The 26,034-nt window shown below is 59.2% G+C and overlaps 2 protein-coding genes across 17 annotated transcripts in view; one reads left to right on the top strand and one right to left on the bottom strand.

Moving 5' to 3' along the window:
- Nucleotides 1–4,435: 4,435 nt before the first annotated feature.
- ENGASE (endo-beta-N-acetylglucosaminidase) lies at nucleotides 4,436–15,469 on the top strand. 6 transcript variants are annotated; one of them, XM_017524961.2, is made up of 14 exons: nucleotides 4,436–4,581; nucleotides 6,859–6,926; nucleotides 7,093–7,294; nucleotides 8,880–9,028; nucleotides 9,590–9,747; nucleotides 10,233–10,381; nucleotides 10,756–10,921; nucleotides 11,871–11,974; nucleotides 12,333–12,441; nucleotides 12,610–12,800; nucleotides 13,357–13,505; nucleotides 14,048–14,156; nucleotides 14,404–14,518; nucleotides 14,716–15,469. In XM_017524961.2, the coding sequence occupies exons 1-14, from the start codon at nucleotides 4,436–4,438 to the stop codon at nucleotides 15,121–15,123; spliced, it is 2,223 nt and encodes a 740-aa protein (XP_017380450.1). In that variant the 3' UTR covers nucleotides 15,124–15,469. The 6 variants fall into 6 exon arrangements, with proteins under 6 accessions (XP_017380450.1, XP_037593135.1, XP_017380453.1 ...); XM_037737207.1 differs by lacking the exon at nucleotides 4,436–4,581 and having other exon boundaries at nucleotides 6,626–6,985; nucleotides 7,097–7,294; XM_017524964.2 differs by lacking the exon at nucleotides 4,436–4,581 and having other exon boundaries at nucleotides 6,626–6,985.
- A 4,230-nt stretch (nucleotides 15,470–19,699) lies between these two features.
- RBFOX3 (RNA binding fox-1 homolog 3) overlaps nucleotides 19,700–26,034 on the bottom strand; it is a 511,304-nt gene continuing 504,969 nt past the window's right edge. For 4 of the 11 annotated variants that reach the window (XM_017524971.2, XM_017524970.2, XM_017524968.2 and 1 more), the window contains 5 exons: nucleotides 25,886–26,018; nucleotides 25,260–25,440; nucleotides 24,167–24,228; nucleotides 23,190–23,268; nucleotides 20,737–21,426 (listed from right to left, as the gene is read on the bottom strand). In XM_017524971.2, the coding sequence (XP_017380460.1) occupies nucleotides 21,382–21,426; nucleotides 23,190–23,268; nucleotides 24,167–24,228; nucleotides 25,260–25,440; nucleotides 25,886–26,018 (500 nt within the window). In that variant the 3' untranslated portion in view covers nucleotides 20,737–21,381. Of the gene's footprint in view, nucleotides 19,769–20,736; nucleotides 21,427–23,189; nucleotides 23,269–24,166; nucleotides 24,229–25,259; nucleotides 25,441–25,885; nucleotides 26,019–26,034 lie in introns of those variants that run through there. The other 7 variants (XM_017524979.2, XM_017524978.2, XM_017524976.2 and 4 more) reach the window with 3 other exon arrangements.

Raw genomic sequence — 26,034 nt, 5'->3', positions numbered from 1 at the left:
AGACAGGCCCTCGCTTTGTCACCCAGGCTGGAGTGCAGTGATGCCGTTACGGCTCACTGCAGCCTCACTCCTGGCTCAGCTAGCCTCTTGCCTCAGCCTCCAGAGTAGCTGGGAACCCAGGTGTGTGCCACAATGCCTGGCTAATTTTCTTTAGAGATGTGAGTGTCTCCCGGGTAGCTGGGACTACAGGCACACACTGCCAAGCCAGGATAATTTTTTGTATTTTTTGGAGGGATGGGGTTTCTTCGTATTGCCGAGGCTGCTTTCCAAGTCCTGAGCTCAAGCGATCCTCCCGCCTTGGCCTCCCAAAGTGCTGGAATTTTACAGACGCGAGCCACCACGTCCAGGCTTGAAAGTTTTACATGTGCTTTTTGCTTTTCCTCCAGCTGGTCTGAGCCACGCATCTGAATGAAGAGACGGTGAGATCTATTGCAGAAGGAATGCAATCAGAATGAACAAGGTAAGAAGATTTTGAATAACAAAAAAAGATACCAGCCTTGCAAGCAGACTGCAGTTTTGAGAGGTTTGTCTAAATTCCAGGATTCACCCCACTCATCTTAGTCAGATATAGCTACTGCAAAAACCGCCAAGATAGTATCAGCTTAAATAAGACAGAAGGGTATTTACAGAAGGGTATTTCTCTCACTTAAGAGTCTGGGCTGGCCGGGTGTGGTTGCTCAGGTGGGGAGGCTGAGGCGGGCAGATCACCTGAGGTCTGGCGTTTGAGATCAGCCTGGACAATATGGTGAAACCCTGTCTCCATGAAAAATACAAAAAAATTTGTCAGGCATGGTGGTAGGCGCCTGTAGTCCCAGCTATTTGGGAGGCTGAGGCAGGACAATCACTTGAACCCAGGAGCTGGAGGTTGCAGTGAGCCTAGATCATGCCACTGTGCTCCACCCTGTACGACAGAGTGAGACTCTGTCTCAAAAAAAAATAATAATAATAATAAAAATAAAATAAAGTCTGGACATAAGCAGTCCAGGGTGACACTGGTCTTGCTGTTGGGGACCTAGGCCCCTCCTACCCCTTCCACAAGTGGCTTCCATCTCATGGTCTCAGATGGCTGCCACAGTTCCTACCATCACATCCTTGTCCCTAGCTGGTGACCAGCAGACGCGAGGAAGAAGTGGAGGGCATGCCTCCTTTTTTTGCAGGCACAAGTGCAATTGCACACATCACTTTGTTTCTTGTTTCGTAAACCAGAACTTTCTCATAAGTAAGTGTACACGGAAAGTGTAAGTGCTGCCGCTGAGGAATGCTGTCTTGATCTGGGCTACCATGTAGTCAGCAAAAGTGTGGGGCTTCCATTCCTCAAGTGCGGGTGAGGAAGGAATACTGGGGACAAGCAGCAGTTCCTGCCACACTCTTCAGTACCTCAGCAACCAAGTCGGGGGTGGGAGGCAGGTGGTGTCCACTCGCCTGGTTCTCATTTCTGGCTCCCCCGGGGGCCATGAGGGAGGAGGCAGAGGAAGACAGAGCATGTAGGTGTGAGTCTAGATGCCCACTCCGGGCATGGCTGAGGGGTGGTGCGGCAGCAAGTGCAGGCACTTTGGGGGGCCGGGGGCACCCGCAACAGGAAGCTGACGGAGCAGCACGGTCAGGCGGGAGGCTCCAGGCTCAGCTGTCCTGAACCAACCAGGCTTCCTCTACTGCTGTGAGCAGAGGCCGGGACAGCCGAGAGCCTGCAGCGGGGGGTCAGAGGGGCCCCTATAACAGGACAGGGTGGCTCTCCTGAGGCTGTAGTGCAGATTCACAGGTAGGAATGCCAGACTGAGCAAACGCACAGGCAGCGTCCTAGTTCAGTTTGAATTTTAGATAACTATGCAATAACATCTTAGTATACGCCTGTCCTATGTCCCGGGTGTCATTTATTTGCAGTTCAGGTTTAACTGGTTGCTCTGTATTTCACCTGGAAACCCTGGAAGGTTAGGGTTTTACAGGGCCCACTCAGGCCTCAAATGGGTCCAGAGCCCCAGCGTGAGCCAATGTGAGCTCAAGGGCAGACATGGCCCCTCCGGGCTTGGCCTGACCCCCAGAGAGACCAGGAGCCACAGGGGCTAACAAGAGGCCACAAGATCTGAGTCCTCTCTGTCCTCAGGGGACTGTGGGCGACTTTCACCTTCTTGCTCTTCTGGACCAGATGCCTGCTCTTTGGAAAGGAGGATGAGAAGGGAGGTTTGGGCATATTTTTTTCCAGAGACTAGGCATTATCCAAGGGCTGTTCAGAGTATCCCTTAGAGCCGTGTTCTAACCTGGGCAGGACGAAAGTTTATCAATTTTTATTGCTAAGCCACAGGTGAGGGCTTGGGAATACCTGGGCAGACACATACCTAATCAAGACTGACTACGTCTGATGCACTCCTGAACACGGCAGGAGTGAGCCTGCTGATCCACTGCCCTCGCCCACTGCAAGGGCTGAAGCCCCAGGGAAGAGGCCTCTGCCATCTCTGTCATCCCCATGGGTCGGCGTGTCCCCTGGCTCGTCCTTCCTGCCTAACTGGCTGGCCTGCACCATGGCCCATATTCAACAACCTTAGTCACGGTTCCCACCCTTGGCGTTTATGGAAGCTTGGAGCCTTATAAAGTTCAAAGTCTGCAACAATAAGAAAGGCCCAGTCAGCTTGGCTCGGGGAGCAGCTGCAGCCCAGCACTGGAAGCTCCTCGTTGCGGAAGGGCGTTGGGTCCTGGAGGGAGGAGAGCCTTGGTTTTTTTGTCCTGTGGGGCCCAGCCTTGGATTCTAGCTTCCAGGCCTCTGTTTTATCATGTTTCCTGTGAACTCCTTCTGTGCCTAAGATGTGGGCAGTGCCACCCTTGCAGAGGCGCCACTCCAGGCCCTGCACACTTAGGGGCATAGCAACTACTACTGTTGAACACGGGTTTGGAGCTGTGGAAAGAAATCTGTGTTTCACTGGAAAACTATGCAACCTACATAGGGCACCAGCTCCCACGTGGTCAGATACTAACTTTCATCATCTTTTTTTTTCTTTTAGAGACGGAGTCTCCCTCTGTCGCCCAGGCTGGAGTGAAGTGGCACAGTCTCAGCTCACTGCAGCTTCTGCCTTCCAGGTTCCAGTGATTCTCTGGCCTCAGCCTCCCGAGTAGCTTAGATTACAGGCATGCACCACCACACCTGGCTAATTTTTGTATTTTTAGTAGAGACAAGGTTTCACCATGTTGGCCAGGCTGGTCTCAAACTCCTGACTTCAGATGATCTGCCCAGCTCGGCCTCCCAAAGTGCTGGGATTACAGGCGTGAGCCACCACGCCCGGCCTCATAGTCTTTTTTTTTTACATCTATTTGTAGGTTGTGAGGATCTGAGGGACATGCACATTGTCTTGTGCAGTAGGGGTGCCACAACCTCCCCTGTCCCCACCTCTATGCCCAGCCGTGGAAAGACACCTTCTGCCTGCTCCCACATCCACTTCCGGGCTCCATTTCCAACAGGAGCCTCTCTTGGGAGTCCCCTTTGGACCGGATATATATTAAATAATAACACTGGTCTGGTTCCTTGGTTGATTAACGAGTAGAATAAAATCTTTAACATGTGTTGATATTTATATTGTAAAGAGAATCAGGATTTTACCTTTTTCTGATTTTTCATTTTCTGGGAGGGAGGAATCTCGCTCTGTCGCCCAGGCTGTAGTGCAGTGGCGCGATCTCGGCTCACTGAAACCTCCGCCTCCCAGGTTCAAGTGATTCTCCTGTCCCGGCCTCCCAAGTAGCTGGGATTACAAGCGCCGGCCACCACGCCCGGCTCCCAATGTGCTCAGATCACAGGCGAGAGCCACCGCGCCCGGCCTGAAAATGATCTTTTAATAGGGATTAGCTGGACGAGTTAGTGTCATTTTCACCATTTGGTGACTTTGTGCTCTTTGGGAGATTGCTTCATCTCTCTGGGATCAACCTTAATTTGTTCGAAAAATGAGGCTGGTGAGGCTCGAGAGGGACCTCGCAGATTGGGGCCTTCCGAAGTCTCCTAGAGCCTTCTAGAACCCTGGACTCATACCCAAAGATGGGCAACAACAACAACGACGGCGAACCCTGGGCTCGAACTCTCCCAGACCACTTCCCTCACAGCCCCGCCCACCTTCGACCTCCTCCCGCGCGGCCCCGCCCCGCCCTCGGCCCCGCCTCCGGCCCCGGCCCCGCCTCCGGCCCCACCCCGACCCCGGCCCCACCCCGACCCCCGCCCCCCCCGCAGCCCCGCCCGCAGCCCCGCCCCGCCCTCGGGCCCGCCCCTCCCCGCCCTCGGCCCCGCCCCCGGGCTGTCTCCGCTACAAAGTCCAGGCCGCGGGGCCCGGTGGTCCGGAGTCCCTTCCCAGCGCGGCGTGAGCGCTGCGCACTTCCCATTGGCCGAGCGCGGCGCGGGGGCTGGCCTGGGCCTGCGATTGGCTCTCGGGCCGGGCGAGGCGCCACCCGCGCGGACGGTGTCATGGAGGCCGCGGCGGTGGCGGTGACCCGATCGGCTGCGCGGCGGCGGCGGCGGGAGCGGGAGCGGCAGGGGCCGGCGGCCGCGGAGGCGGGGACGCGGGAGGAGGAGCAGGAGCCGCGGCCGCGGCGGCGGCGGCCGGGGAGGAGGTGGGACTGCGGGGCCCGGATGGCCCCCCGATCTGCGGGCCCGAGGTTCCCCCGCACGGGGGCGCCGAGGGGCTGGGGGCCGGCGCCGGGGTCGGCTCCGAGCACAGCAGGGGTCAGCGGGTGGCAGCGCCCCTCCGTCCCTGTCCTTCCCGCCGTCCCTGCGCCACTGCCGGGCAACCGCCTCCGGCCCCCGTGCCTGACCCCCAGAAATGCAAACCCGAGTGGCCGTGGGGCCCCGCGGGAATCCCGGCGCCCCGGCCAGACCCCTGCCTCCCACGCCGCCTGTCTGTGCGGAAGATCCCGGCGGCGGTGCTCGTGGCTCAGGGGATGCCGGCTGGTGGAAGGGGTGGCCTTCTGCAGGGGTGACATTAGAACTGAGTCTTTGGGGAGGAGGAAGCCTTCAGCAGGTGGAGAGTGGGAGTAGGGTATCCAGCGGCGGGGAACAGAATGGGCCAAGGCACAGAGACGGAAAGGGACGAACGTGCCCCTCTGGGCCAGGCTTCCTTCCTTTCTGGGACATCTGCCCGCCCAGCAAACCCCCCCTCAGTAGGTTGCGGGGGCGGGGCGGGGAGAGGGGAAGTTAGGAGCACAGACTTGGCTTCTGGAAACTGCAGCCGTAGCTTTGTTTAACCCAAAGCAATGAGACTGCTGGCATTTCAGCCTCGTGATGGCGGGATGGGGGCTGGCGGGAAAGGTATTTTTGGACAGGAGGAATGTGGAGATGGCTGTTTCCCTCCTCGTGGAGGAATGACAGGTGACAGAGGTGACCTCGTGTGGGTGAGGATTGCTCTGAGAAGGCCCAGGAGGGGGCGGCTGAAGGATAATAAGGACATCAACAAGGGAGGGGGCTTGGGAAAAGGAGGGTGGAGAGGAGCACCTTCTGTGGCATCTCTGCTTGAATCTGCCCCCAGCCTTGCAGTCCTCAGGGTCTCTCAGTGCCATTCTGGAGGACCCGGGTCTGTTTGGTGGTGGCAGAAGCTACCGAGGACTCTTGGCCACAGGCCTCTGAATGGCGGTGGGGTGCAGACAGATGACAGCTCAGTGAACAAAGAAGTAGCCTTGGGCGATAGTCACTGCAGTGTCTTACTGATCTTAAAATAATTATAATTTTTTAGGCCAGGCGTGGTAGCTCATGCCTGTAATCCCAGGCATGAGCTACCACGCCTGGCCTAAAAAGGTGGGTGGATCACTTGAGTTCCGGATTTTGTGGGCAGCCTGTCCAACATGATGAAACACTGTCTCTACTAAAAAGACAAAATTAGTCAGGCGTGGTGGGAGACACCTGTAATCCCAAATACTCCGGAGGCTGAGGCAGGAGACTCACTTGAACCTGGGAAGTGGAGGTTGCAGTGAGCCAAGATCGCGCCACTGCACTCCAGCCGGGCGCCTGGCAACAGAGCGAGACTCTATCTCAAAACGAACAAACAAACAATAATAAAAAATAAAAATAAAAAATAAAATAAATTTTTAACAGGAAGTGGTTTGAGATGTATTCAGGGGCGTTCCACGTTAATGTGCTGAAGGAACTCTTTCTCCCTGTAGCATCCATGCATGAACAGCATGGAAGGCGCGGAGGGAAGGTGGAAAGCCTGGCCCCTGCTGTCTTATGACCTGAAACTTTCTGTACTTTGCGTATTTGGATATTGCCCTTTGGCCATAGCAAATCCTGGGGACCCTGTGAAGTGTATATGTCTGGTCTTTGGAGTGTGATATTTGGGTGGCTGCTTTAGAGGGTAAGGTTTATTCTATTTATTATTTTTGAAACAGAATCTCGCTCTGTCACCCAGGTTGGAGTGCAGTGGCGAAATCTTGGCTCACTGCAACCTTGGCGATTCTCCTGCCTCAGCCTCCCAAGATGCTGGGATTACAGGCGTGTGCCATCATGCCTGACTAAGTTTTGTATTTTTGGTAGAGACAGGGTTTTGCCATGTTGGCCAGGCTGGTCTTGAACTCCTGACCTCAGGTGATCCAACCACCTTGGCCTCCCACAGTGTTGGGATTACAGGCGTGAGCCACTGCGTCTGGCCTAGGGTAAGTTTTATTCTTGGGAGTAATCATTGCCACGTGTCCATGCAGAAGCCAAGCTCTGGTGGCTAATACAGGCGACCTCAGGACTTTTATAGCTACTTCATTGCTTTATACAATGTTTCTATAGTTAATATTAAAAGCGTCAGCCAGATAATCTCTCTCCCTCCATCTTTAGGTGAAACTTGTCCATTTGCTTCTAAGTCTATTTTTAAAAGAAATTTATAAATGTACAACTCCTTCTTTGCTTAGAATCAAAGATGATGAAGAAGAGACAGTTTTTCGAGAAGTGGTCAGTTTTTCCTCGGACCCCCTGCCAGGTGAGGAGACGGAGGCTCTGAATACTGACTCCACCTTCACGCCTGGGGCTTCGGGGCAGGTCAGCCCCCACCCCCTCTCATGTTCCTTCTCTGCTATTATCAAAGTGTTTCCATTAATCCTATAATAATTTCCATTCATTCCTCGATGTTTCTGTCCTCGGACCAGTTAGATATTATGACAAGGACACCACTAAACCCATCAGCTTTTACTTGTCTTCGCTGGAGGAGCTCTTGGCATGGACGCCCCACATGGAGGATGGCTTTAACGTGGCCCTGGAGCCCCTGGCGTGTCGCCAGCCCCCTCTGAGCAGCCAGAGGCCCCGGACTTTGTTGTGCCATGACATGATGGGCGGGTACCTGGATGACAGGTGAGGACCTGGACTCACATTGATTGTTTTCCTTTGCTGGGGTAGGGGTAGGGGCTGGAGGGGTGGGAGAGAGTGCCATGTGTAGAAAGAGCACTGGGCAGGGAGTCAGGAGAGGGGCACTGGAGGGACTGCACTGAGAGGAAGGCAGCCCTCAGTGTTCATCTGTAAAAAGGGATGATCAGGCTGGGCGCAGTGGCTCATGCCTGTCATCCCAGCACTTTGGGAGATCAAGGCAGGTGGATCACCTGAGTTCAGGAGTTTGAGACCAGCCTGGCCAACATGGTGAAACCCTGCCTCTACTAAAAATACAAAAATTAGCCAGGCATGGTGGCGGGTGCCTGTAATCCAGCTAGCCAGGAGGCTAATGCAGAAGAATTGCTTGAACCATGAGGCAGAGATTGCAGTGAGCTGAGATTGAGCCACTGCACTCCAGCCTGGGAAACAGAGTGACTGTGACTCTAAAAAAAAAAAAAAAAAAAAAAAAAAAGGGGAAGACTGGCTTAGGCAATGTCTTATGTCCCTTTTGACTCCTTGAAGCTCCTTGACTTGCAGTCTGGTAGACTGGAGGGGGCACAGCAGGCAGGGGTCCCCTTCGGCTGCCGGCCCCCACCCTCGAATCCTCACGCACTTTGGTGTTTGTCTCTGCTTGAGCTCTGATCCTGTTCTGGGTCGCTGGGCTCTGGCTTTGATGCACAGAGATGTCACACGCCCCAGCTGCAGATGTCCCATCCAAAGCTACCAAGGAGTCCATGTGGCGCTTTTACATGTCCATAAAACAATCTTGGACCCTGTAATTGATGGGAAGGCTTGAGTCTGAGCCAGCCATCAAGGTAGAGACAGAGGCAGATGATGAAACCTTGGGCACAGCTCACCCTGCTGTCAGCCCCAACCTTTGAATTCCAGGAGACTGTGTCCTGAGGGACTGTCTGCCCCTCTGCATAGAAGGGGCAAGCAGAGACTGGACTTTGACATGAGCCTTCCTGCTTCCCTTCCCTTCTCTCCTTTGTTCATCTGCTCATAGTGAGTGGCGATGCTCCGTCCATCAGATTCGATGGCAAATGCCTAATGCTCCGGTCAGAGTGCTTTGTCTTCGGCTGCAGGAATGGCAGCTGGCTCCTGCCTCTCTCCCTGGCTGCACCGTGCCTGGACATGGTGGGCTTCCAGGAGTCTTGACTGAATGGAACTAAGGAGAAACCTTTGGGGACCCCCTGTGGTCTCTGTGTCCTTATTCTGTTTCCTGGGACCCGACTCTTATTTTTTTTTCTTTTTTTTTTTTTTTGAGACAGGGTGTTACTCTGTCACCCAGGCTGGAGTGCAGTGGTGCGATCTGGGCTCAATGCAGCCTTGACCTCCTGGGCTCAAGTGGTTCTCCCACTTCAGCCTCCCAAGTAGCTGGGACTACAGGTGCGCGCCACCACACCTGGCAAGTTTTTTCACTTTTAGGGGGAGAGGTGGTTTTTTGCCATGTTGCCCAGGCTGGTCTTAAACCCCTGGGCTCAAGTGATCCTCCCACCTTGGCCTCCCAAAGTGCTGGGAATACAGGCCTGAGCCGCCGCAGCCGGCCCCATGCTGTTTCTTTCCCCAGGTTCATTCAGGGCTCGGCAGCACAGACTCCCTATGCCTTCTACCACTGGCAGCACGTCGACGTCTTTGTGTACTTCAGCCACCACGCAGTCACCATCCCCCCGGTGGGCTGGACCAACGCTGCCCACAGGCAGGGGGTCTGTGTGCTGGGTAAGAGCTAGGCACTCACCTCCGTCTCAGGCAGACTCAGCTCACCCGCCGGGGGACCCGGTGATTAGGAGGCTCGGGCTTTGCCTGCTTCTCAGTGCACGGAGCCCCTCGCTGAGGGCCGCCTCGGTCGGTCAGGACATGCACCTGCAGGTTTTTTCTGGAAAGGATCAGACAGTATTTTCAGCATTTCAGGCCATTGGGTCACTGTGGTGATTATTAGAGTGACAGCAGCTAAACAAACAGGCGGGGCTGTGTCCAAGAAAATTGTATGTACACACACGGGTGGTAGCAGGCATGGGCCCCAGGGCCACGGTCTGCCGACTCCTGGGTTTAGAACAGTGCTGCGGAGGCTGTGGCCTCGGTCCTCATTGTGTATGGCCCTCCGTCACCACGACTGCTGGTCCCCGTTGGCAGCGTCTGATTCACTAGCTATATGGGGATTTGAATGTCTACCAAGTGGTCAGGTGATACTGAGGCTGCCGGTTCGGGAACCTCACTTTGAAAACGGGTGGAGGGAAAGCGATTCCCGCGGCCGACCTTGTTTCTCTGCTGTCCTCACAGGGACGTTCATCACGGAGTGGAATGAAGGTGCGAAGCTCTGTGAAGCCTTTCTGGCCGGGAACGAGCGCTCATACCAGGCAGTGGCCAACCAGCTGGTCCAGATCGCTCAGTTTTTTCGTTTCGATGGCTGGCTGATCAACATCGAGAACCCACTGAGTGTGAGCGCCCGGCCCGCGCCCACCCCCTGCCCCCTGCTGTTTCGCTGCCCACCTCCACCTCTTTCCTTCCTTGGCCTTACCTCACCCCACACCTGGGCTACAGGTGGCGGCAGCGCCGACTCTGAAATCTTAGTTACTCGTAGTGAGACGGACTCTCCTCCGACCTCCTGGGCTGGCTCACCTTTCCCGCTCCTCCTCTGGCAGCTGGGGCTGGGTGTGTGGCTTCCTTCTCTGGGCTTCCTCCCTTTCCGTGCTCTTTCTTTTCCTGACTTCTGCGTTGGTGTCCCTCCTGCCGCAATAAGAAAGGACAGTCGTCTGTTTGGCTGGACTCCACGTTCGAGGCCGTGGCGGGGAAGGCCTTTCTGGACTGCGGCTTCTCCTGTGGATGCGTCTGCTCTGCGTCCTCGTCTGTCCGGTGCCAGATACTTCTCCAGTTAGACGGATCTGGGGCTCACCGATGCTCTCACCTCCTTTGTCTCTTTCAGCTGGCCGCCGTGGGGAACATGCCTCCTTTCCTGCGGTACCTGACCACGCAGCTGCACCGGCAGGTCCCGGGGGGCCTGGTGCTGTGGTATGACAGTGTGGTGCAGAGCGGGCAGCTCAAATGGCAGAATGAACTCAACCAGCACAACAGGCAAGCCTGCAGACGGGGCTGTGAGGGGCGGTGCCTCCAGGGGCGGGTGCCACGTGCCATGAGGGGCGGGCACAGTCTCTCTCACGGAGGCAGCGCATATATGACTGCATTGGGGAAAAACGCAGAGAAGGCAAAGAGTTCTCTTAACATTCTGAGCCTCAGCAGACATCATGGATGCTGGGCGAGGGTTTCAGGTCACCATCTGGGGCTGCTCCCTGCCCTTGGGGACCAGGCTGTGTCTTAGGTCCTGGAGGCAGCTCCCAGCCTGTGAACTGCAGGTGCCTCTGGGCTCTAGGAGGGGGAAGGCTGAGACTGTGTGGGGTGGGGTGGTGGCCCTGTCCCTCTGGGCCTCACAGCAGGTCCTTGTCCCTCAGGGTCTTCTTTGATTCCTGTGACGGCTTCTTCACCAACTATAACTGGCAGGAGGAGCACCTGGAGCGGATGCTGGGGCAGGCAGGGGAGCGCCGGGCCCACGTGTATGTGGGCGTGGACGTGTTTGCTCGGGGGAACGTGGTCGGAGGCCGATTTGATACAGACAAGGTGGGTGGTCCCCTTTGCCCAGGGCCATGGCCCAGTGCCTCCCCTGGGACCTCATTTCCTCACGGACCTTCCGTTCCCATCTTCATCTCAAAGGGACTACAGCAGCTGTTCTTTCCGGAGCAGGGACCCTGTGGCATTGAGAAACAGGGTGTCCTGTCTGGCCAAGCTGTGTCCCCACTGAAACCCCTTCCCGGCCATTTCTACAGTTGGCTGGTGTGTATTTGCGTGGGTGTTACTTGACAGAGGCACCCTGTGCCCTGCTGTCTGGTCTTCATGGGCCTAAGACTCCTGTCCCTGCTGCATTCCTTGACCTCCCCTCCAGGGAAGCCCGGGCGGTGTTGGAGGGGCCTGCTGCACCTCTCAAGAGGCTCAGGGGTGAGGACAGGGGAAGCGCCCAGGGTTTGGGGAGCAGCAGGTGTCATGACGAGGGAGCATTTTCTGGCAAGGCAGGTCACGCTAGCATGGAGGAAGGAGCGGGGCCGGGCTGGTGCCCCTGGCGTGGGATGCGCAGGGCTCTGCCTGCCTCTGGCCTGTCAGTCCTGCCCCTTCCCAGAGCCCCAGGGATGTTGTCAGCCATTAATTTAGCTTCGGATGAGTAAATTAATCCAGTAACAGGAGAGCCTCTTTGCTGCCCGGGATTCTGATAATGGAATGAGAGGTGTACCAGAGGGCGAGAGGACCATAGTCACAGCCCGTTAGCTCCTCCTGCCCATGCAGCTGCGCTGACCGCCTGGCCGCCTCTCCCACCCCCTCTTCTGGCTGGCTTGTGGAATGACGGGGGTGACGCCCTGCAGCCCCCACGTGCAGTTAGGAGGGAGGGGTCGGACAGCTTCCCTCTCCTGTTTCCCAGCTGCCTGAAAGCCCCTACCCCTGTCACCGGCGTCCAGGAGCCTGTCTGGGCTCTGTGGTTCTGACGTGCCCAGTGTCTCCCTGATGTCTGTCTCCTCAGTCGTTGGAGCTGATCCGGAAGCATGGCTTCTCTGTGGCTCTGTTTGCTCCTGGCTGGGTGTACGAGTGTCTGGAGAAGGAGCATTTCTTCCAGAACCAGGACAAGTGAGTCCTGCCATCCTGGGTGCTTAGTACAGGCTGATGGGTGGGAAGGGTCCCTGGTTTCTCTGATAAGACATGTTTGTGCTCTTTAGTGACCCTCCCTGGGGGGGGGGCGGTTAAAGGAGGATGAAGGGAGAAGAAACCTACCACGCTGGCTGCTTCTGGGTAGAGACCAAACCCAGCGACCGCTTCCTGCAGATGTGTGTCCAACATCTCCGTAGCCGGGGAGGCTGCAGTCCTCCCGGAAGTCCTGTCTCGGAGGGTGCAGGAGAGCCTCGAGTTTCCACCAGCAAGTTCGAGGGACACTGGGAGGCTCCCTCCGTTCCTCAGGACCGGGCTGTTGCCCCCATGTCTCTGGCAGGTTCTGGGGCCGGCTGGAGCGTTATCTGCCCACACATAGCATCTGCTCTTTGCCTTTCGTCACATCCTTCTGCCTGGGCATGGGTGCACGGAGGGTCTGCTACGGCCAGGTGGGTGTACGCTTTCCATTGTGTCTGTCTTCCGGCCTCAGCTGGTACAGGTGGGAGGAGCCTGGGGCTTGCTCGAAGGCACGGTGGTGGTCTGCCCCTCCCTGCTGCTCCAGGCACATCTGCGCTGCTGGCCTCTGCTGAGTGCCCCCGTTCTGCCCTTTTCTTCAGGAGGAGACGGTGGGGCCCTGGTACCACCTGAGCGCTCAGGAGATGCAGCCTTTGTTTGGAGAACACAGGCTGGGAGGGGATGGCCGGGGCTGGGTGAGGACGCACTGCTGCCTGGAGGACGCCTGGCACGGGGGCAGCTCCCTGCTCATCCGGGGTGTGATCCCGTCGGAGGCTGGAAATGTGGCTGTGAGGTGGGTGAGTGACGGGGGACGTGCGGGCCCACCAGCTTCTCCTGTCACACGTGGTGGCTGCGGAACTGGGCGGATGGGGCAGTGGAGGTCAGAACAAGGACAGAGGACAGACCCAGATTGGTTTTTTAAAATTGTGGTCAGAAGTGCATTCACATGAAATGTACCATGTTCACCATGTTGAAATGAATGGCTGGGGGACAGATCCCTAGAGCTGTGTCATCTTGTAGGACTGGACTCTCCCCGTTGCTCATTAGCCCCCCATCCTCCCCCAGCCCCTCAAAGCCACCCTCCACTCTGCATCTGTGAGTTTGGATACTTTAGATGCCCCATATGAGGGAATCCTATAGTATTTCAGAATTGAGATGTTTCAACCCACGAAAAGAATCTGGCCTTGGGGAGGGCTTGTCCCTGGCCATGGATAGGACCACTCTGTGGGAGTGTTTGCTGCTCAGGCACCCCGTTCCCCAAGGGAGGGGCTGTCGGACGTGATTTGGAGCTGGCTTCTATTTCTCAATGATTTCTCTGTGGCACTTAGCACAGGACCTTTCTCCCCCAGGTTATTTTCCCTGCAGGTCCCCGTGCCCCCCAAAATTTTCCTGTCCATGGTATACAAGCTTGAAGGGCCTACGGATGTCACGGTTGCTTTGGAGCTGACCACGGGGGATGCTGGCAGCTGTCACATCAGTGGCATCTCAGTGTTGAATGGTGAGGCCATGGGGGCCCAGGCCTGCCTCTGCGCGGGGAGAGCTCAGGGGACAGAGGTGTGGAAAGGCTCATGGAGAGTGGGGAGGAGCTGGTGTGGACAGTGGAGGGTACACCCTGCCTTTGCTAGAGTCAGGGCAGCTGTGGTCAAGGCCTGGACAGGGAAGATTCACTTCTCAGCCGCAGCCTCTGCCCTGTGGCCTCGCTGGGCCGCTGAGGCATGTGTGCAGGGTAGACAGTGGCCCCTCCTAGAGACCTGAGCTGCACACAGCCTTGCTGCTGGCCGAGATGTGGAGAGGGGCGAGGAGACGGGGTGGGGAGACAGCAGGCTGGAGGAAGCCAGGACGGGTGAGAGCGTGGCTGATCCAGACACGCATTTCGTTTGCTGAGCTCCTCTGCAGCTCTGCCTGGTCGCTTCTCAGTACCTGTGAGCATCTGGCGTCACGGGGGTTCTTCTCTGGACTCCAGGGGCTCCCTCGGTGGTCCCTCCCAGCGCCTTTTCCTTTGAGATTCTTCTTTTTCAAGTCCCATGTCTCCTCCTCCAGCAGAAACAAGCTCAAGGCACAGCCTCCGACCCCTCCGGGTACCTCCCACCAAGCTGGCCAGATGGGTGAGCCGCTGCGGCCGGCAGCTGAGCGGGGGCTGGGTCCAGCAGTAAGTCCACCTCCTTCACTCAAGTCTCTGTTGGAAACCCCAGAGCTGGGGGGATGGAGGGGCCCTGGGCTGGCCCCCGGTTTTGGGCAGCTCTGAGACATAAGCCCAGGACAGCTGCTGGGAGCCCTGCTGTCGGCCCGGGGTCCCCGCTGCCCCTGGGACGGATCCCCCTTCTGTGGCTTGGGGTCTCTGGGCCGGCTCACCCTGGGCTGAGCCTGGCCTGTGATCAGCCCTTTGGCCCCTGCAGCTGCTACGAGGTGAGCCTCCGTGGGTGCCTCTTGCGGGACCTCTTCGTTTGCTTCACACGGCCACCGGGTAGCCGGGAGGAGGAGAGCTTCACCTGTCGCCTTGGAGAGATCCAGGTGACACTTCCCAGAGGGGCTCGGGCTGGACTGGCCGTTTGTCCAGCTGAGTGGGGGTGGAGGCTGCCCCAGGCTGCTCCCTTCTTGGGTTCAGTGGGGAACTGGGGTGGGGGAGTCAGAGAGGGGAAGTGTGTGGGTGGGGGCGCCCTCTCCCAGCCCCCTGGCTTCCAGCCATGCCGAGCCTTTTCTCCTGCCAGGTGGTGGATGCTGCCAGCCTGCTGGCCCCACTGCCTCAGGTGCAGGCCGTCACTGTCTCTCACGTCCGCTGGCAGCTGGCCGCCTCGGAGTGGGAGGGACCCCCGGCTCTGCTCCAGCTCAGCTGCACCCTGCACTGGTCCTTCCTCCTGCCACAAGTCCGCTGCTTCCGGATCCACTGCTACAGAGGGACAGGCGATGGCTCTCCGCCGCCGAGGCCAGAGAGGCCCACGTTCCTGGGGTTGGCTTTTGCCACCCAGTACCGGGTAGTGGACCTGCTGGTGGATGCCGCTGGGCCCGGCCAGGATCGTCGCATTGGGTTTCTGGTGGAGCCTGTCCCCAAGGAAGGGTTCCGGGTGCCTCAGGCCGAGTGGGGCCGGGCGGCTCTGCTCTACTCGGCCCCCGAGTGAGTGGATGCTAAGGCCTGGTGGTCTGGCCTCGGGCTGAGGCCTCTTCCCGGCCATCTGGCCCTTGCCTGCGCTGGGACTGCTAAGTGCCGGCAGTGGCGGTGAGACCCAGGTCCCGGGGCTGGGGCGGAAGACCCCGGGCTGAGTGCTGTGGCTTTTTGGCGGGGGCGGGGGGGGCGTTGACAGGACACCAAGCGGTGGGATTGCAGCGTTGGTCATTGCGAGGTGAGTGGCGGGCCCTCTGTTTCTGCCTAGCCCCCTCCCCACGGTACATGGTTCCCATGTGAACATGAAAGAGGAGAGGATGTTTAGGACAGAAAATTCCATAAAGGGTATTTCCTAATAGGCTACAAGATGCTGAGGCTGAGAATGATTTTTTTTTCCTGCAGATGAAACTATGAGAAAGGTTTGTGCTTAGATTGTGCAGGCAGGCTTTGGGGTGGGCCCCAAGACGTTCCTGAGGATGAGGACGAGCTACAGGGGGTCCCGGGGTGGGGCTGCCTGCAGGTGTTGGGAGAGGATGTGCTGGAGACCCCGCCTCCTGGTGGGAAAGGCCCGTTTCCCCTGAGGAGTGGGCACTGCGGGCCAGCCCCGCTGCTGCGTGTTCCCTGGTGTTGGCAATTTACTGTGCTGCTGAGCGTGAGGTCATCTCTGCAGCGTTCTCACCAGCCCCTGGCCCTGCTGTGTCCCTTCTGGGCTGTGGGGGTGCTGGGAAGTGGCCCTCAGGCAGTCTGCACTGCAGCCCTGCCTCTGCCCAGCGAGACACCGTGGGCTCTGGACAAGCTGCCCTTAGGCTCAGGTCGCAGGTCAGGCCAGGCCGGCAGTAGCATCTGCTCCCCACGCCAGCCCAGCCTCCTCCTGCACGAAGGAGCTGCAGGAGACGTGGGATCTTTTCCACCTATTCTGTTCCGTCACCTCCTCCCTTAGCCTCACCCAAGCACCACGGAGACCTCCGGGCTTACCCTTGAGCAGGAGGCAGCACGGGTGCGTGGGGAGTGAGGGAGGCCAGGTCCTCGCCGTGGGCGGGGTCCTCACCGCAGGCTGCCTTCTGTCCTTCTGGCTCTTCTCTAGCTGCCTCCCCTCTGCCCAGGCCTCTGCTAGGCTGCCCAGGAAGCTTCCTGGTATGGTCTCTAGGCCCCACGGCCTTGGGTCATCCTGTGGCTGGTCTGGGTGGCGTCTGTTGTGGTTCTTCCATGGAGTCAGTGGCCTGAAGTCCCTCGCTTTTGGGGGAGGTCTCACCCCCAGGCCACATAGGGCTGGCGGTGGGGGTCCCCTTGATGTTGGGCAGTGCTGAGGGCTGGGATGCCCTGTGACCCCAGCCAGAGCCCACACCTAAGGGCTGGCATCCCCATCATTTCGCCCTGCAGTGAGGACAGAGGCCACCAGGTGGCAGCCCAGTCACACCTGCTCCCGCATGCGGAGGAGGAGGGCAAGGCTGGTGCCCAGCAGCCGCTCTGAGCCGGGGCTCCTTCCAGGGGCTGAAATCCACCTCTTTCTCCATCCTCCCTGCCTGCCTGGGTACTCGTGCCAAGCACAAGGCCCTGGGATTAAAGGTCTGGGCTTTTGTCTAATTTGGAACATTCTTCCATGTCTCACGCGTGGTCCCAGGAGAAGCGTTTGCCAAGGATGTGGGGCAGGAGGGTCCCTCTGCTGACCCCCTGTGGCCTGAAACCGCCGGGCGCTGTCCTGGGTGGAGGGCAGGTGAACACGAGCTGACTTGACTTTTTTCGGCTGTGACGGTTCCTGGGAACCCTTTGAGCCTCTCTTTCCCTTTTGGAACCAGGGGAATCTGGGGAGGGGCTCCTGGCCTCTCCGTGTCCTCTGCGGCGGTGGGGGTGTGCAGCATGCATGCTGCCCTTCCTTCATGAAGTCTTTTAAGTGCTGGTTTCTCTGAATATTTTATGCAGAGGAGGGAAAATTTATAATGGCAATTATTTTCTCACAGTCTGGTGAGCAAGCAATTAGGAGTAAGGGGGCTTAGCAGAGCGTGGCGTGTGGCAGAAACACACCGCCCTGGCTCCCCAGCCCCACCGCCGCGCAGGGCTCGCGTGCGGGAGAATTAACATGCTGGCGTGTAAGCCTGTGTCCCTCTGCCAGCTGTAACTGCTCTGAAATAAACGATCCGACACTGTGAAAAACGCTGGAGTCCTGGTGTGATGGGCGAGGGCAGCGCCAGCGCAGCCTCAGACGCTGGCTCCCTGTCCAGCTCCAGCCCCTGCCAGCCCTAGGCGTCTGAGCTCCGGGTTCAGGTTCTGCCACTCAACTTCCCGTCCCGTCTTCAGCCGACCCTTTGCAGCTGTGCTCTAGCTCTTGTGGGTTCACCTTGAAGCAACACGGCTCCTCATGGGCCCCAGCTCGGGCTAGACCGGGGTGCAGAACGAGCTGGGGCACCAGCCACATGTGCCTCTGTACCATGTCCCCCCACCCTCCAGGTCCGTGCTTGCTCTGGCATTGGATCGACCAAGCACAGCTTTGTGGCCCCCAGGTCTAACCCTTCTGCCTCCTGGGTTTTTTTTTTTTTTTTTGCGAGGGGGAGGGACAGAGTCTTGCTCTGTTGCCCAGGCAGGAGTGCAGTGGCATGCTTACCTCACTGTAGTCTCTGCCTCCCAGGTTCAAGTGATTCTCCTGCTTCAGCCTCCCAAGTAGCTGGGACTACAGGCATGCACCACCACAGGTGGCTAATATTTTATTTTTAGTAGAGACAGGGTTTCACCATGTTGGCCAGGCTATTCCTGAACTGGCCTTAGGTGATCCGCCTGCCTCGGCCTCCCGAAGTGCTGGGATTACAGGCGTGAGCCACCACACCCAGCCTCCTGAGGTGCATTCTGCTCTGTGAGGTCATGCTGTGCCCAGCGTGTGCTGTGCCCAGGAAAGAAGGGACTGAGGCAGGCCAGGTAACACAAAGCCACCATGAGCTGCCACCACTCAGCCCATCCTGGGGTGGGATGCAGAGGACCCACATGGACTCGAGGACTGGGACTGGAAAGTCTCTTGCCTAGAAGGGCCTTCTGATGCCACTGCCACCTGGCTACAGACCAAGGCAGGGCTGCGTCCCATCCTGGCCCCAATCCTGCACCCTGGGCCGCTATGCCCTCCACCCACCGGGCCCGGGAGCTGCCAGAGCATACAGAGTTATCCTTGTTTGAAGAAAGAAATCTTTATTAATAATCTTAATAATAATACTGTTAATTTGAATGGTCACACCTTGGAAGCATACAGAATGGTAAGAAAGGAAGCCCGGGGCTCGGCTGCAGTCCTGGGGATCTGGGCCGGGGGGTGAGCTGCTGCAGGAGAGGGGTCCGGAACAGCAGAGGGACCGGGGCTCTGTACAGAGGACAAAGCCAGAGGCAGGGCGGGGGGCTATGTACAACGGGAATAGAAAAGGAGAATTCCATTTCGAGAGCTTCAGTAGCTGATGCTGAATAGAAAGTGAGGTGTATTTTTAAATTTTTGACGTTTCATGAGACAGCGGAGCTGCGTCGGGAGCCTGGAGTTTCTGCTGCTTGCCTCAGTGCTCCCTACCTCGAGAGGGGCTCCTCCCTGCCACCTGCTCTACTCCTGCTCTGCCTGCCCAAGAGCTTGGCTGTCCTTGGTGCTGCTCCTGCCACCTGGACACCTGAGGGGTGGGCTCAGGCTCCCCCACGCCCCGCCCTTCCCGTGGGCCTCTGCTCTGTGTCCGTCCAGGCCCACAGCCACTGTGACTCCTAACCTTGTGGTGTGGCCGGGCGCTGGCCCATCCCTGGGTGCCCCTGGTGGGACTGGGCTCGCAGGGGCACGGCAGGGAGGGCCGGGTCCCAGCAGGCAGCATGAGGTCAGCCTTGGTGTGCACAGGCCCTGGGCCTCCTCCAGAAAGCGAGTGACAGCCAGAAGCAGCACGTCCTCGGCCTCAGGGCCTGCCTGGCCACGCTCTGCAGTGTGAGGAGTGGCTCCTGGCTGGCCGGGGTTCCTTCGTTCTCCACTGGGGTGCCCCTGAGTCCTGGAGCCAGGTCAGCCCTTTCTGTTGGAGTCGGCTCTGGGCTGCTGTCGGATGGCTTCCTTGCCAGGCTGGGGGCACGGGCGGGACTGCCGGGCACGAGGGAGGTGGGACGCAGAGGACGCGACACAAGGGTGATGGGGCCCAGTTAGCCCCTGGGATGAAAGCCGCCCGCACCCCCAGCCCTGCCAGCCCCGCCCCGGCACAGCGTGCCTCCCTGCTCAGGCCCGGGGCCTGCTCCGCGCTGCTGAGCCCCACACTGCCTTGGGAGTAGGGGGCTGGGAAAGGAAGACCGGATCGAAAACAGAGCCCCCCACAGGCCCCGCAAGGGAGGCCCCTTCTCCTCCAACTTCCCCACTGCCTGAGATGGAGGGGGGCGTCCCCACTGCACTGCCAGCCAGGGCGGGGACGAGCGACGAGGCGGGGCGTCCTGTCCCGGGCTCCTCAGCGCCCCTGCCGGCGTGCTCCCTCGGTGCGGGCGTGTGGCCGGGACGCGGGACGTGGACTTGGTTGGATGCCTCTTGGTTTGGTTGGTTTTTTTGTTGCTTGGATCTTAACATCTTTTTTTGTTTTTTGTTTTTTTTTTTTGTGATTTTTTTTTTTTTTTTTTTTTTTTTTTTTTTTTGTTTTGTTTTTGCCCTTCATGGTCCGAGAAGGAAACGCTGGAAGGTTTCACTACAACAGAAACAGAAAGGCAGGACTTGCAGCTTCTCAGGGGCAGGCGCGGCGGGCCGCATGGCATGGGGCCCCTGGCCTGAAGTGCTGGCGCCCCCACAACTGCCCCCCAGCTTCCAGGACCCTCATCTTTCAGGGCTGAGTGTGGGTGGACGCCAGGATGGGGCCCAGGCAGCCCGGGATGGGAGGAGACAGAGGTGGGCAGGACAGGGCGAGGGGAGAGGCTGGGCCAGTGCAGGCCCCGAGGCAGCCCGGGTGGGACAGCGGCAGTGAGGGTCTGGCCACGGGAGGTGGGGAGCCGGGCTCCCCATGGCAAGGGCCTGGTGGGCGGCAGGAACTCAGCCCTGGCTGGTGGGGAACCTACCCCTCCAGCTGGCCTTCCTGTCCCAGGAGCCCGGCTGTGGCACACTCGGAGCCTGAGGCTACTTTTCTCTGTCATGCAGGTTCAGATCTGAGTGCCCCAGGCCAGCCCCAGGAAAGGACTGTGCCTGTCTTGGCTGGCTTTTCCCAGGCGGACCAGCGGCTGCCCGGGGCTGTGCTCGACTGAGGTCGCAGCCAGTGTCTCCCCAGAAGCGCCATGCGCCAGGCTGGCCAGTCCTAGGGTTGGGGAGGGGGTGGCCCGTGGGCCACAGGGCCCTCCCTGCCTACAGTCCCCCTAACGCAGGGAGGGCCTGAGCAAGGGCCCATCTGCCCTCTTCCTTCTGGAATGTACCCCAATAAAGACATTTCGGGGACTGGGGACAGGAAGAGTAGGCTGTACCTCCAGGACAACCCACTCCTGCCCCCGCCCCGAGCAAGTCTGGCCTGGCTTCCACCCTGTGGTGCTAAGGGGTGCCCTGATGAGAGGCCGGGACACGCCTTTCCACATTGCCGTTTCTCGCAGCAGCAGTGCTAAGGAGTCTCGGAGACCGGCGTGACCACAGCAGTTCGCACACCACGCGACATGCTTGTGACTACGTCGGCAAGGATTATCGTCAATAAAATTTAATTAAAAATATTAGTTTCAGCCGATGGGGCAAGGAGGAGCGACAGCTAGTCCTGTGGTTGGCTGGGTGGAGGCTGGCAGGAGCATCCTCAGCCGGGGACCCACACTGGGCGCCTGGAGCCCCTCCCTCCCTGCGTCAGGGTGCCACACACTAGGGCTGTGGCGTGGGGCTGGCTGGGTGGCTCTGGGGGAGGCCCTGCCGGGCGTTTCTGCCACTCTGTGCAGCCTGGCAGGCCAGGATACGAGGCTCTTGCCCCCACAGGGCGCTACTGCCCCTCCGGGCTCGGGGGCTGCCTGGTCTCCTGGCCCAGCCTGGACCCCGTGGTTCGCGTACCGTACCTGCATGGCTGGGGCAGTACAACATCAACAAACACAAAATAGGAAATCACGGTTTCAGACATACAGGAAAAACCAGGGTCAAAGACACACACACCAGCACAGGTGGGGTGGGGAGACCAGCTGGCTGGAGAGGAAAACTATGGACTTTAGAGTCGCAGAGGGCCAGCCGCGCGTGTCGCTGGCCGGGAGGGGTGCACTGTCTTCCTGGTGGCTGTGCCTGGTTTTGGGCTGTTGGGTGTGGTTTGTGAGAGGCAGTCAGTGTGAATGCTGTTAGGGGCTGGGTCTCTTGCTAGTAGGGGGTGAAGCGGCTGTACCCTCCTCGGCAGAGGCTAGCCTGCAACATCAAAGATGAAAAACAGCCAATCAGTACCGCCTTTTGAAAGAGGGGAAAAAGCAAAAAGAAAAAAAAACCAAGGAAAACCAAAAAGAGAAATAGCTAAGTCTTGTGTTCGTTCCCCCTAACGTCCTTGGGAAGAAAGGAGCTGGGTTGTCAGGTCAGCAAGAGGGCTCGGGCCTGCCCCTGTCGTGGTCATTTGGGGCCAGCGGTGGGGGTGCTCTGGGGTCATGGCCAGCAGCACTTCGGGGTCATGAGCTTTGAGTTGTGTCTGGCTCACGTCTCTGGGCCAGGTCTGGCTTCTCACTGTCCTTATGCAAAGGGGGGTCCCAGCTCAAGCCCCACCTCCTCGCACCCCAGCAGGGCAGCGCGGGGCATCTTCAGAGGGTTGAGGGAACTCCTGGCGGGTTCCTGGGCCTTGGCTCCAGAGCCTGGGGCCACTGAAGCTGGTTATGCTGGGAGAGGCAAGCTTTCTGGGCACAGTGCCAGAGCCTCGCTCTCTGGGGGTCCCTGGGTCCTCCTGGGCCCACCTACGGCCCAGCCCTGCGCTGCTGGGGAGAACTGGTGCTGGGTGTTCCAGCCTCCCATGTCCTGGGCTGCCCCTAGTCATGGAGGGCTCCGAAGGAGCCTCCCGCCCTCCAACCACCCGGTTTTGCCAGAAAAGGGAAGAACATGGCAAGCATGTTGAGAAGAAAAATTGGGGAAAAAATAGAAAATCTTAAAAATAAAAAGCGAAGACACAAGAGGGAACCCTCTGTGCATTAATGAAAGCCTTTAGCGTGCAGCTGCACGGAGGGCCCGGGAGCCGGGGGGTCGTGCCTCCATCCGGGTGGGGCTGTGCCGCGCCCTGTCAGACCCGCTCCCGTGACTGACTGCAGCCGCCACAGGCTGCTGGGGGTGTCTGAGGCTCGTTAAAAATGGAAAAAGACAAAACAAAAATTGGAGGGAGTCATCGAAACCAAGGAAGATGGGAAAATCCATCCTGCCTCTGAAGCTCCTCCCTCCTCACTCCCCAAGATGTTTTCATCTTTGATGCTGGATACCAAGCTAGCTAAAACCTCACACCCCGGGGCTGGGACCGGTGGGCACAGGAGGCAGGTGTCCGCTGGAAGCAGCTCTGGGTGCAGAGTGAGCTGGGCTGCACGTGTCGACAGCTGGCCACACACACACACATACAGACACGCCACGCCGCACACCTCCCGCCCCGCCCTCCACCCCACAGCCCGAGGGAGGAGGCTGGGGAAGAGCAGGCAGGAAGCCAGGAGCCAGGGCCTGGTGAGAAGCAGCCAGTGGCCTGCCCTCCCTGCCTGGGTGTGAGGGGCTGCAGTGGTGCGGGCGGGCCGTGGGGGTGCAGCGTGGGCAGAAACAGCCAGCCCCTGGGGGGGGCCTTGGGAGCTTCTGCTGGGAAGGAGAGTAGCCCTGGCTTAATTTCGGTGTTCCTGGTGGTGGGAATGGAGGGGCCTTAACAGGACTTTATTATCTTGATGGGGTCAGGGAAATGGATCAGGCACACTGGGGTGCTTCCCAGAGGACCAGGTCTGGTGGGCCAACCAGCCTTTCAGCCCGCTTCCCCGCAACAGAGAGTGGGCAGGAGGGGCTGGCCCTCCCCTCTTCCTGACTCACATCCAGGCTGTGCGCCTTCCAAAATCTCCGGGACCAAGGCTCGGCCTCTCCCCCCCAAGGCCTCGCCACCCACCCCAGCTGCAGCGCTGCGCCCCGCTGTTCGGACTGGCACCCAGGGCTGGTGGGCCCGGGCTCCTTACCATGGTTCCAATGCTATAGGTCGCCGCGGGCCCAATGGTGTGATGGTACGGGTCAGCAGCTGCGTAGACTCTGCCGTAACTGGGGAAGAGCATGGAGAGGGTGGGCACGGTGAGGGGCGGCAACGGCCGCCCACCTCCTTCCAGACACTGCACGGGCACCCTCCAGCCAGGTCCCATCTGCAAGGCACCCTCCCGCCTGCAAGTCCTACCCTTCTTTCTTGTTGAGAAGGAAGCTTCTGGAACACAATAGGCTACACTCTCAATATGCCCACTGAGTGCTGACCCTGATGGCGGGGGTGGGGGAGTGTGTTCTACTCAGTGCTACGCTGGGGGGAAAAGCGTACTCACAGAGCTTGCCTCAAGGGAAAGCAAACTTCCACCCCAAAAAGAACGGGGTGAATGCTGGGGAGGGTTTCAAGACAAGAGAGGAAGGGCCAGTGGGAGGGACCAGGGACGCCGCCCGCAAGAACATGACACTGCGTCCCGCACAACTTTCCTTTCGCCAGTTCGCCTGTGCAGGGAACTCAGCTCCTTAGAGGGCACGGCTGGGCCACAGCGCCCTGCACACACACAGACTTACAGGGAGATGGAGCCAGGGACTGCCGGGAGGGAGGGGTTGCAAGCAGTCCCCAGGCCAGAGCGGCGGAGCTCAGCTGCCAATGGGCCAGATACCCACGGGGAAAGGCCCTAGGCTAGGCTGCCCAGGGAGGAAGCACTCAAGCATCTGCCCCCGAGACAGGCAGGGGGGCGCGGGGTGGGGGGCTGGGAACCAGAGATGGTGTTTGCTACCTGGAGTTTCCACAGCCTCCCCAAGCAGGAAGGGACTGAAGTCAGGAGCTCACTGGCTCGAGGGCCACACTCAGTCCTGCTCCCACCGGACCCGGAAAGGTGGGTTATGCCTCCTGCCTGTCTGGGCCCAGCCCCCCAAGGGATCCTTGTCCATCTTTTGCCCACCCCACTCTGGCACCTGGCCTTACCTGTCGCTGTAGGCTGCCGCCGCTGCAGCGGGCTGAGCGTATCTGTAGGCTGCATAGCCTCCCTGCAGGGTAAGTGGGAGAGACAGCAGAGGGGCTTAGTGGGGCTCCCCAGGGAAGGGGTGAGTGGGGAGAGAGACAGACCCTGTGCGGGTGGGGCCCGGGAGGGATGCAGGCCTCCCAGCCTCGGCCAGGGAATGGGTAGGTGGTGCTTGGCCTGGGCCCCTAGCTCCCTAACGCAGATCAGAGGATGCAGGTGGCCAGGTGGTAGTGTGGGGTGAGGCAGGTCTGCCTTCCATTCATTCACTCATTCATTCACACACCCATCTGTGCACTCCAACACACTAGCTGGGACCAATAACCCATCTGGCTGGGTGCTAGGCCTTGGCACAGAAGAGGTGCCCACAGACCTGCCACCAGGCCAGTGAGGCCTGACATGGATGCTGAGGGGCTGGGAGAACCCACAGTGCCTCTGGAGGGGGTCCTGGACACCAGGAAGGGTCAAGGGCAAAGGGCAAAAGAGGACGTGAGCTCTGTCCTGGCCTCAGATGAGCAGGTAACTGAATTGTGGGCAACTGCCCAGGACTGAAGGGTGGCTGGGTACAAGGGGTGGGGCCGTCGGTGAGTCTGAGCCAGAAGCAGCAGGTGCCGTCCCATGAAGGGGGAGAGAGGCTAACAGACTTCCATCAGGGTGGGTAAGACCGCAGCACAGGCACGCAGGGGCCCTGCCTCCCGGCCCCTCTCGAAGCCCGTCCTGGACATGGGTACGTTAGGGGGCTCACTCCCTGACCACAGCATGGTTAGGGAAGTGGCAGAGTTCCACTACCCCCATTATATGAACCCTTGCCAATGGGAAGATGCCTTCAGCTTACAGGGCTGCTGGGTGACCCATTAACTGCTCCATTGATGGACACAGGCCACCAGACTGTGCTGTGCTGGGATTCCCAGGGACGCCATGCTCTAGGCAGACATGGCGCCCGTGCCCTCGCGGCTTCAAGGTGGGGTGGGATGGGAGGAGCAGGGAGACGCTGACTTCTCACTGAGACAAACAGAAGGCCTGATCCCCACCCGCCCCTCCCCCCGGGGCTGCACTTACATAAATCTCAGCACCATAAAATCCATCCTGATACACGACCCTGGAAGCAAACGGACAAGAAAGTGGTGGGAACGCTGGAGAGGTGGGGTAGGCCGGCTCCGGTGTCTGCTGAGGAGGGAGGGGGCACGGTGCCAGCCCCGCCCATGGGACTGGCATTTTAACAAGCGTTTGCTCCAGTGCCCTGTTTTGGTATAACAATAGAGTAACACCCTTGCTGATCAGCTCCTTTCTCCCACAAACCCCGGGGCCCATGGCCCACCCGACCCCAGGCAGCTGTGCCCTCCCTTTCAGTGGTGGAGGGCACCAGACCCCAGGGAATGGGACTGAGAGGGCTCAGAGAAGTCCCTCGCTCAAATCAAGAGTGGACGACGCCCCCATTAAAGCATCCCGACAAGGTTCTGGGGCCCTGAAAGTCCCCGCAAATGCCGGGGACCTTGGCAATGCCTGCCGTGATGGGGATGGGGGTGACGGTAATGGAGGCACTTGCAGGGTTGCGTTCTGGGGGCTCCCATGACCCCCCCCCGCCCCGGGTCTGGAAAGGCTGCCTAGCCCCTCGCACTGCGCAGGGCCTCCCCAGCTCCCTCCTCCCCACCCTCCCCGCCTCTCCGGCTGGCCCAGGTACTCACGCTCCGTAAGTCGGGATGGGGGGCGGGGGCGGCGCAGCCCGAAATGTGTTATACACGGCCCGGCCCCGGCCCCGAAGATGTGCGCCCCGGTAGGCAACGGCTGTGCCGGTGGTGGGGTAGGGGAACCCCGTCACTGCAGGGAAGGGGGC

Source organism: Cebus imitator, unplaced genomic scaffold, assembly GCF_001604975.1.
Source record: "Cebus imitator isolate Cc_AM_T3 unplaced genomic scaffold, Cebus_imitator-1.0 Scaffold36, whole genome shotgun sequence".
In the NCBI taxonomy this organism is placed as follows: Eukaryota; Metazoa; Chordata; class Mammalia; order Primates; family Cebidae; genus Cebus; species Cebus imitator.
Note: the sequence above shows the minus strand (reverse complement) of the source record. Positions and strands in the feature narration are given on the sequence as shown.

Excerpts from the sequence above, each read along its gene's own strand:
- ENGASE (XM_017524961.2), top strand. The coding sequence starts at position 4,436 with ATGGAGGCCGCGGCGGTGGCGGTGACCCGATCGGCTGCGCGGCGGCGG. Across the intron at positions 9,748-10,232 it reads ACATCGAGAACCCACTGAGT|CTGGCCGCCGTGGGGAACAT; the intron begins GTGAGCGCCCGG and ends TGTCTCTTTCAG. Across the intron at positions 11,975-12,332 it reads TTCTTCCAGAACCAGGACAA|GTTCTGGGGCCGGCTGGAGC; the intron begins GTGAGTCCTGCC and ends TGTCTCTGGCAG.